General features: G+C 37.9%; 1 protein-coding gene across 4 annotated transcripts in view; it reads right to left on the bottom strand.

The window, feature by feature from the left end:
• Positions 1-504: 504 nt before the first annotated feature.
• rapgef4a (Rap guanine nucleotide exchange factor 4a) overlaps positions 505-10924 on the bottom strand; it is a 42764-nt gene continuing 32344 nt past the window's right edge. For 3 of the 4 annotated variants that reach the window (XM_053627033.1, XM_053627034.1, XM_053627035.1), the window contains 15 exons: positions 9691-9769; positions 9221-9371; positions 8390-8478; positions 8239-8269; positions 8067-8145; positions 6556-6702; positions 5667-5764; positions 4252-4377; positions 3663-3841; positions 3257-3347; positions 2995-3045; positions 2798-2885; positions 2504-2568; positions 2182-2236; positions 505-1804 (listed from right to left, as the gene is read on the bottom strand). In XM_053627033.1, coding sequence (XP_053483008.1) covers positions 1677-1804; positions 2182-2236; positions 2504-2568; positions 2798-2885; positions 2995-3045; positions 3257-3347; positions 3663-3841; positions 4252-4377; positions 5667-5764; positions 6556-6702; positions 8067-8145; positions 8239-8269; positions 8390-8478; positions 9221-9371; positions 9691-9769 — 1457 coding nt within the window. In that variant the 3' untranslated portion in view covers positions 505-1676. Of the gene's footprint in view, positions 1805-2181; positions 2237-2503; positions 2569-2797; positions 2886-2994; positions 3046-3256; positions 3348-3662; positions 3842-4251; positions 4378-5346; positions 5765-6555; positions 6703-8066; positions 8146-8238; positions 8270-8389; positions 8479-9220; positions 9372-9690; positions 9770-10924 lie in introns of those variants that run through there. The other variant, XM_053627036.1, reaches the window with a different exon arrangement.

Here is a 10924-nt window from a genome sequence, read left to right as displayed (position 1 = left end):
CAGGGAACGGAAGCGAGACTAGTCAGACAGGGTTTACTGGAAAATACGTGGAAACACTCGTGTCTTATCGGCTGACAGAACTCAATTCTGCCAAATGCTAGCTCATAGTCAATGTGAGGAAAAATTAATATACACAGATTATTTTTTTTAAAAACAATAAATGGGTTGAAACTGAAACAGTAACATCCTCTGATGCTGAGCAGGAAAACAAGGTGTGTAAATGTCTATATGAGTTTTAGTTTACATGAACATGATATGAGCAGAGTATAAGGAAAGATAATGTACTTTGCATGGCACTGTAGCAGTTAAACCCATACAGTGAGAACTTAGCTGTGCCTCCCCTTGGCTAGCAACACCAAACTAGCCTAGTTAGAAAAGTTCGGTCTGGTAGTTCTACAGTGACAACACCTGAGGCAAGTTTTATGATAAATCCAACTTTTTCCTGATCATATCATACATTGACGTGGGCTAAAATGACTGAAAGAACTATGAGTTTCACTTTGTAGTGTATTTTTGTAGGTTTGATAGGTTTTGAAAGTAACTTGAAAGTAAAGCAATTAATAATCTGATTACTTTTTAACATGCAGTAATCAGTAATGTAATCAAATTGAACTTTTAAAGTAATAATTAGTAATCTGTAGTGGATTACTTTTTTTGAGTAACTTACCCAACACTGTATCTATCCAAAAATACATATGTACAGTATTATATGCCAAGGAACAATTTTTGTCAATAAGGAGAACATAAATGAGTGAGACTATTCAGATTGGCAAATAGGCCTTCTTTTAATAGACTTCAAATATTTACAAAATGCATACATCCCTCAGTAAACACTCCAATTATTTACACAGTGCAGTCCACATACAACAGTTAAAAGTTCGAACAGAGCTTATCCACAGACTTCTAAAATGTGTTCGGGGTCTTTCAATTTAATGTTGAACTAATTTCATGCTGAGGTGCAAATGAAGTAACACTTAATATTGCATCAGATGCACAACATCAACAAACTCTATCATTCAAAACAACTTGTGTGCAAAAATAATAGAACACACCTTCAATGCAACATTCATCACGAGATCATCTGCAATTCAACAAGCTTATTGACACTCCACCAAACAGAACAGTACAAGTAATAAACAGATAGTTCCTCCAGATTCCTCCTTAAAACCTTTTATGTTTTAGTAGGCAGGCCAGTCTTCTAACATTTTTGATGGATCTGAAAACATTTATCGGACAACACCTCAGCATGTCAGAAAAATATACTATGTACATAAAGGTACAAAAAACTGCAAAAGATTGTCTTGGATAATTCCTCATGTGCTAAAATGAAAACAGCATCCTACAAATGGCACATATAATTTCACTTTGGGTATGCTTTCAGTTTCCGCTGATCATGGGAGGAAGAGGTCTGTAGGCTTGTCATATACACTCACTGGCCACTTTAATAGGAATAGCTGTACAGTCATGCAATCTAATCACATAGTCATGTAACAGCAGTGCAATGCATAACATTCATCTGTATAATTTTATGCATTGTGCTACCTGACTGGCTGATTGGATAATTATGAATAAGCAGGTGTACAGCTGTTCCTATTAAAGTGGCCAGTGAGTGTATACAGGTAGCTTATCCACTGGAAGGAGTGAAGCAGTGTATGTAGTTCTTTGATGAGCAGGGCTCAGGGGCGTCGGGGCTCCAGCTTGTGAGAAAGTTGGGACAGAGTACGTTGGTTGTCAATCACACTGATTTGTCGCACATAGAGCCGAACATCCTGGTGGTTCTTGGTAGCTTGAGGAGCTTCATGGTCTATAAACATGACAAAATGACACAAAGGGAGTGCAAGTCATTTTGGGTGTGTTTTGTTTATATTCATGTTATAATTTAACTGCTAATTGGTTAAGATGGCAAATGCCATTTGTCATTATAATTATATATAATTATGAAAAGTTATAATTATAATATTATATAGATATATAATTTAAAAGACCCTACTGGCTGTCATAATACATAATGTTAACTGATTCACAGAGTGGTGAAAAAGAAGAACGAGGGTTTCAGAATTGCATACCAACACAGCCACAACCTACTAACCCAAATTACATAAGAACAGCATATGTATTGCACATAACCTGCTGAATAACCAACTAAACTGGAAATATATGTTCTTCATGCTGTGGACTTACTGAAGGGCTGACTTCTGCAGTATCTTATTATCCGGACTGTGTTGGCAATCATTCGCTGAAAAGTATATAAACAATGTAATAATCTAACACAGCTCCATTGAAATGTAATATATTATGAACTCTTTACATTCTGTACTTATTATTCAATTATTCATATTAATGCATGTCATTCAGTAACTACTATGGATATTGTAGTGACTACAGAGAAAGTTACTGGAAGGATTTATAGTTAGAAGAGCAATGGCTCATGGCTCGTAGGAGTTTAAATGGTTAAATGTTCTTAAATATATTTATTTACAGATTAACTAAAAAAAAAACTCACCATTTTCTCAAAATTCACCAAACTGTCAACAAAAGTCTTGTTGCCCTCATGAGTAAACGTCATATCTGACAGGAATATAAAATCAGATATTAAACAATAACAAACAATTATAGTCCTTTTTAGCTTAATAACCTCATATATGCTCATGTAATGCACAGTTATAACATAACCCTACATATGTTTTGTTATAACCCTGTCTCTATTATAATCTGCTCTGTGAGTGGTTTGCTTACTTCATATTTTTGGTAAACTGGAATTGAGTGTTAAAAGCAGTTTGGCCTACTTTACACCCACCTTTAATCAGTAAAGGCATGAAGGGTATGATGGGTGGGTCCAGCTTAGCCACGGTGAGGCGGTATGCTCTGTGGTTCCTAGAGGGGTCCTGAAACGTTCACAGAAGGACAGAGAAAGTGTGAGGAAGTGAATGAGAGATGCAATTTGCTTAATACTGTTTCCATATTTACTTTAAATGATGTAAGATTTTAGCTTACCATCAAGTTTTCATACTCTGCATAAACCTTTTTAAACTTGCTGGGCAGTTTCTATAAGGAGCAAAGAGTAAAATACTTTAACGGTTTATTTTTCCTAAATGGCAGATGCTCACAGAGTTACCAATTTAGGTGTGTGTATGAGTTCTTATAACATGTGCATCACACACACAAAACACATATGTACTGCTATTACATACTGATCTGAGGAAGTTCAAATCTGACTCCAGTGTATAACGACGATGATGAGGATGTAAAATCTTACCTCCCATGTCTGACTGAGCCGGCTGACTGCTGGATTACTTAATCCCATAATAATAGCAAAGAACGAGTTCAGATTCCTAAACTCTTTACAGCTAAGAAAGAGAAAGATAGAGAAACATAGACATTATTTTAGCTAACTAGTACATTTTTGGATATGTACTTGATTCTACTTGATATATATCAAGTAGAATCAAGTACATACAAAAATAATAACTTATACTTATAAAGTAATTGTGCTACATTCTTGTGATTTCAATATTGAAAAAATAATAAGCATTCTACTCATTACTCATTCTACTCAAAATAATTAGCATTCTACTCATTATCATAGAGTCCTAGTGTCTTTTTAACGCTTATGAATCATGAAACTTTGTCCTAAATAAAAAGCAAATTAATATGAGTCTCACTGGGCAGCAATTTTGATGAATTTCTTGAGCAACTGGACGCGTTTGCTGAGGGTGGAGCAGAGACACACCTCCGTCACCACCCAGAGCTGGATCTCATTGAAACGGCGCAGAAAGAGATCTAGATTCGCCGTAGCCTTTTTAAAGTGCTGCCGGCCAAACGTGTGGTAAATCAACTCGTGCTGAAAGAAAGCAGAGTGAATATCATCAGTCCTGCTGAAAGAAACACAGTGTGTGTGAGTGTGTGTGCATGTGTGTTTGTGTGTTTGTGTGAGACATTGTCACTAGTTTGACCCCACACTCTGTCTGGTTCATTATAGTCTCTGAATAACTGCAGTGAGGTGTTACATGTCTCACTTCAAACACTGTATATTTGTGGTTTTCCATTGGTAGAATGAGCTATACCTGTTTATCCTGCATCTCTTAAAGTATCATCTCACTACTGTGGTCTTCTGTGAGCTCTTGATAATGTGATCCTATTGCACTCTCTTGTGTTATGCCTTACTATGTACCAATGTTATTTATAGTCTCTTATTTTGTAACATTTATTTTTTTTCCTTGAATGAATAAATGTAAATGTGTGCATGTTTACCTCATGCACACAGTTGAAGAGTTCCCATTCATAAAGGGTCATCTGGTAGGCCACCTCTTTGGAGCTCATTAGCTCAAGGGTGGACATGGAGCCAGCAGACGGTCCCTCTTGCTCTGGTAGTGGAGTCTGCACTCACAGTAAAGCATAATAACCACATAACAATAGGCTTGTACACCTGTACACCCACAAAAGATGTTGCTTTATAGACATCTTTAGACCATGAGTACTTGTTTTTGAAGTGTTTGATGTGTTTTCTTTAGAAAGTTATGTTTATATTGCTAAACTTGGTTTCACTTTATACATACACTTTATGCAAAACTCCTGTAAATTTACAGCATTTATCCATCTATCCATTTTCCATACCACATATCCGATACAGAGATGTGTGGAGCCTGGACCCTATCCCAGGGAACTTTGGGCACAAGGCGGTTTGACACCCTGGACGGGGATGCCCAACCCATCACAGGGCACAACTGCACACACATTCCCACACTACGGACAATTTGGACATGCCAATCAGCCTACAACGCCTACAGTCTTGGGACTGGGGGAGGAAACCGGAGTATCCGGAGGAAACCCCCGAAGCACGGGGTGAACATGCAAGCTCTGTGCACACAGGGAGGAGGGAGGATTCAAACCCCCAACCCCCAACCGCGAGGCAAACGTGCTAACCACTAAGCCACCGTTGTATTATTGAGCAGGGTTGTACTGTAAACGATTGGTCAGTTAAAGCATTCAGAGTTAAATACCAGAAAAAGCAATGCATAATGGGATATCTAGCATTTTATGATAGATATCGCTTTGAGTCAACATCAGAAAATTTTAACGACTATTTTAGGCAAACACACACCCTCTTTGAGTTCAGTTTTATACGTTAGTAAAAACTTTGATTTAGGCTAGTAAAGCACTGAAATTGGTCTTTTAGTGAGAGTTCATTCAATGGTAGAGGTGTTTGAATTAGTGCAAGCTAGTTGAGGGAATTGATGACTCAGTAGTTAAGCCATGTTTGAGTCCCTTGAGCAAGACCCTTAATCTTCAACTAGCCAGTTGTATCCTGCCTCAGTTATAAATTGCTTTGGATGAAAGCGTCAGTCAAGTACGAAAATGGAGTGAATTATATTTTATGTTCAATTTACAGTATATAATACTGGAAACAAAGTGATATACAGTAAAAAGTACAGTAATTACCCATAAATATAAAAAATATGTGCTGTAAATTTACAGAGCTTTCCTGAAAATTCTGCTGCCGCTACATTACTATAAATCTTACAGGAAATCGCAGGACTGCTAGAAATCAACAATGTAAGTTACTTTGGAAAAAGAAAGTCTGCCAAATGAATGTGTATGTGTGTGTGTGTGTGTGTGTGTGTGTGTGTGTGTGTGTGTGTGTGTGTATGAGCTCCTGACTCCTTTACCAGTGAGTTAATCTGTTCCCTGGAGCAGACAAACAGACGACCATTAATACTGAGGGAGGAGAAGATGGACACTTCATTGGGCTTCAGCACCACTTTATCTGAAAAAAAAGAAAAGAAACATCTTATTAAATTCACACGGCCCCTAGTCTAATCAGTGACTACCTCTATCATTATCAGTGGTGCCAAAAATCCCTGGTCATGGTTTTGAGTCTAAATATAGTGCGTTATTATTGTTTTGGAGCACTCACACACTTTTCCTGACGTGGGGCCGAGGAGTGTGTGTTCTCCTGCCTGGTTGTCATAACAGAGTGGTTGCTGTTCTATAATAACCCTGAGCCCTCACTTCTGAGCCACACATCTTTACCATCACAAACCTCTAAATGTGACAGTTATGCTGTAATACATCTGTGTAGCAACCAGGTGTAGACACATGCACCAATCAGTGGCTTCACCAACTACATCAGAATCTCTATGACAAAAATAATGTAATCGTACCATGGTAAACAGTAGTAGATTTGCAGATTTATGTGTGTGTGTGTGTGTTTGTGTGTGTATGTGTGGTGGTTCTGAAGGTCAGTATTAGGCCACAATGGAAAAGCCTGTCTCCTCTCCAGCAGCCACAGTGGTCTGCAGAATTTTATACAATGCAGCGACAGTGATGCGCTTCTGAAAATAAAGCATTTGTATGGCAAACTGCCAGAGGTCACACACTTAGAGAACATTAACATAGTCATTCATCAAATACACTAGAAAATTAAAGTGGTATAATGAAGCACTTACCAAGTTTAAATAAACATTTTTTTCCCCACAAGAGGTGAATCGATTCTCAAAATGACTAATAAAAAGAAATAGACTGTGCATAGATAAATATGGGTGTGTTTGTTCTCACCACCAGCTGAGCTAAGGTGAACGACGAGAAGGTCGTCTTGTGAGCCCAGTTTATCTGATACAGCAGACACAACCTCTCTGACAGAGGCAGACACAGGCACTCGGATGGTGGTGTAGGTGTGGTCGCTACAGTACACCTTAAACAGAACTGCATGTAAAAAACACAGTAGTGGTTAAATGCATGGACAAGCAAGAGTCTGATGAGCCAATGTTTTTTGTTTAACACTCTTAATTATCATCAGCTGTTCAACACTTCCAACATTACTGACTCTGCCATCCAGGGGTTAAACTGGGATTTATAATGTGGGACAGCCCTGCTTCTTTCAAGGTATTTGATGTTTTACCTAATCAACTGCATATTTTTTGAAAGATAAACGTTTTTGAAATTTTTTAATTGATCCATGCAAAATGTTCCAAAAAAGTTGGGACAGGGGCAATTTAGGACTAATAACGATGAGACAATTTGAAATAAGAAGGTGATGTGAAAGGTGATATATGGAGCCTCGAAAAAAGACCTACTCCTTCAAGAGCAAGGATGGGTCGAGGCTCGCCAATCTGCCAACAGATGCATCAGCAATATTCCAACACTTTGAGAACAACATTCCCCAAATACAAATCGGTAGGATTTTGGGCATTTCACCTTCTACAGTGCACAATATAATTAAAAGATTCGAGGAATTCGGTCAAATCTCGGTGCGTAAAGGGCAAGGCCGAAAACCACTTCTGAATGCGCGTGATCTGCGATCCCTCAGACGTCACTGTCTTAAAAACCGTCATGAGTCTGTAATGGATATCCTGACATGGGCTAGGGAATACTTTGGTAAACCTTTTTCAGTCAACACCATTCGTCGCTGCATCCACAGATGCAAGTTAAGGCTTTACTATGCAAAGCAGAAGTCATACATCAACACTGTCCACAAGTGCCGCCGACTTCTCTGGGCTCGGTCTCAGGTGAGATGGACAGTAGCACAGTGGAATCATGTTTTGCAGTCTGACGAGTCAACATTTCAAATAGTTTCCGGACAAAACAGCCGTCGTGTTCTCCGGGCCAAAGAGGAAAAGGACCACCCAAGCTGTTATAAGCGTCAGGTCCAAAATCCAGCGTCTGTCATGGTATTTGGGTGTGTCAGTGCCCATGGCATGGGTAACCCTGGTAAACCCTGACAGTATTCTTTTTTTGTGTCTGAATAGTGGTCTATTAGGTTATATGTCATGTTCTTTACTAACATACAAATGTTGTTCTGTAAAATAAAAATCTTTATTTTTTCTGAAAAAAATTGTAGATCTAAAAAATTAATTTTTTTTATACATACACACACACACAAACACATACATTTAAAATATATTTGCACACACACACACACACACACACACACACACATATATATATATATATATATAATAAGTAATTTCAACAAAAATTAAATAGTTAAATAATTACTGCTTTAAGGCAGAGTTAAACCCCTACCGCCATGCAAGTTTTATATACAATTCAAAGTCAGGGATACTTACTCTCATCTGTGCTTTTGATTGGCTGTCGTTTCTGCAGTTTCTCATCTCCCATGCTGAACTGGCGAAGTAGCACTTTGTGCTGAGAGCAGAGGGATTAAACATAAACTACTGCAGACATACATAACAACGTAAATCACTCTGTTCTTTCACAGATATACTATTATTTCCTCACCTTTTTCTGAGAAGGATTCGCGTCATCTGAGCTGAAAATAAAAACGAACGGATTCAACATGGTGAGTACTGAATTAATAGCTTTCATCATGGCCTCTTAAAAACATTTTAAACCCTGACCAATGGCAACCAGAAGAAGAATAAAGTCTTACTTCTGTTTGAGGACAGATTCCAGCTCAGGGAGCTGATCTTTGAGTGCAGGAATAAGTTTGGCATCTTCAGATACTGACACGTAAAAATCCTGCACCATAAACAATAAAATAAACTCAGCATCATGCAAAGAGAATCCACACATAGATAATCCACAGATCTGCTTAGATCCGTGCTACAGTTGTGTGCAAAAGTTTGCATTTGCTTTCTGGTTGATTTATTGTGTTGGACATAAACCAGCATTTACATTTATTAGTTCAAAAGTTTGAATCCCTCTTATCAACACTGAAAGCCATAATTCAGAAATGGAAGGAACATAGATAAGAGCACTTACAGAGAGTGGGAAAAAAATAACTGGGGGTGGGGGGGATAGTGCCTGAGAGACTCTCGGAAAGCCGAAACAAATAGCATAAGGCATTTAAAAGCCATTAGTCACAAGTGGAATAAAAGCCCACATTTGATCTCATTCCGAAATATAATTTTGATGGTTCTACTCTTAATAATCCTGACATTTTTTCATACTTTTGATAATGAAGTCCAATTTGAAGTGTCTTGGTGATTTCACCATATTGAAGTAAACTTTTGCAATCAACTGTATGTTTAATCAAGCTACATTTTTTGAAGAAAAAAAAAAAAACAGCAGGAAATGGAATATCATCATCATAATATATTTCAAGCCAGTGATGAAAATGATACCCTGAAAATCTAAATGGTGCACTTAAGTGTAATATAGACGTATCGTTTACTGAAACTGATGCAGAATCCTTTATTCAGATTTGTGATTGAAATGTGAGCTGATACATTGCCCTTGTTGTTTATGTGCTGAAGGAGACCTGGAGGAAGGCCAGAGAGCTCTCCTCCTCCTGCAGGTGGGGGGTGTTAATGGCAGCCCACTGCAGCACCAGACGAATGACTCTGCGCTTGTTGTTCAGAGCATAGTCCAGCCTCTCCTGATCACTGCCTTGAGACGCCTGCGCCTGGTAGGTTCACTGAGGTTAAGGACACATTGTACAATACAGCACCTGACCTGGATACAGCTGATGAAAAACTTCCAGAAGTTTCTCCATACCATACATTGCATCGTTTAAAGGAAAAGAATGGTCCAATTTGTGCTACAGAAATCGTGATTATGGTATTGAGAAAGACAAGTAAAGAAATAAAATGCACAGTAGGAGGAATTTCAGAGAGGACTAAGATGTACACTTAGGCACTTAGAAAAGATGGAGTGAGCAGGAGAACGAGATCAAAAAGATATATTAAAGAAAGGGTCAAATAGGGTAAAGGTTACAGAGGTAAAGGATATTGGGCCATGAGGAGTGGACACAGTTGCTTATTGGGTATAAATACACAGTGCATAAGCACAAAGTCATCCAACGCTGGATCTGCAGAGCAATAGAAAGATAACACATAGACAAATGGAAAAACAGTAAGAGAAGAAGAAAAAAGATCTCTATCACATTTCACAATGTCCAGTAAAGGTCAGGCCAGAATACTAAGCACATGGCTTGGTCTGCATTAGATCAGTGGCTGTGTTTAGTACTAAATATAGACATGTCCAAACTGGACTCACTCACTCATCCTTCACCTAACCAATCTCATTGGAGAGAAAATGCTGCAAGATACACATTAAACAGTTTACCTGTCAATTGTAACCATGAACCTTGCTCCATTAGATGTTGATGTGACTGAGATTCACTGATAGAAATGAGCTGACTTCTAATTTCTATTGACTGCTTCAGTAAAGTATGTGCGATTGCCTCGGACAAAAATGTCTACACGGTTTCCTAAACTGAGAATACAATTGAAAGCTGTTTACTTGATATTCTAATGAATGTCAACACACACTTGATATTTTAATGAATGCTTAAGGGCAACTGATGTTACAGTCAATAATCATTTATGCTAACATCCTTTAAGAAAAAGACTAATTAGCTGTGTACATTTTTATTGTTTCATATATTGCTCTATATATAGCTCTAAAGCTGTTACTTTCATCAGACAGCAGTGACTGCAGTTGGAGCATGTGAGCATGGATATTAGATGTATTTCCAATATTTGTTTATTATATTTTGAATATAATTTATTATATTTTATAATTGGCATCATTTTTTTATTGGCTGTCCTTTTTTCACTGGAATTTAATCTCTCTCTCTCTCTCTCTCTCTCTCTCTCTCTATCTCTCTCTCTCTCTCTCTCACACACACACACACACACACACACACACACACGTAAGCCCATCTCTCTGTCTGTCTCGTCATCAGAGTTACTGTTAGTGCAGCAGTTTTAACTTGCATCATTTCATCACATATTTTAGTACAACTACCCTTAGACTGCCATTATGAGTGAGTTTACAGCCAAATTGTAGTGTGTGGTAATTGCACATATATTATGGGTACAGTACATTTGACTTATGTTGAGGTATTCTTTATGCAAAGACTGTTAAGATAGCAAGTTAACTATTTTCCTTCTATTTTAATTCATTTGAGGTAAACTGTTAAAAGTGGCATATACATGTTTAGCTCACAACATTTTCCAAA

The sequence above is a fragment of the Ictalurus furcatus genome, chromosome 6, assembly GCF_023375685.1.
Source record: "Ictalurus furcatus strain D&B chromosome 6, Billie_1.0, whole genome shotgun sequence".
Classification (NCBI taxonomy): Eukaryota; Metazoa; Chordata; class Actinopteri; order Siluriformes; family Ictaluridae; genus Ictalurus; species Ictalurus furcatus.
The sequence above is the reverse complement of the archived record's forward strand: the minus strand, read 5'-3'. Positions and strand labels throughout refer to the sequence as shown.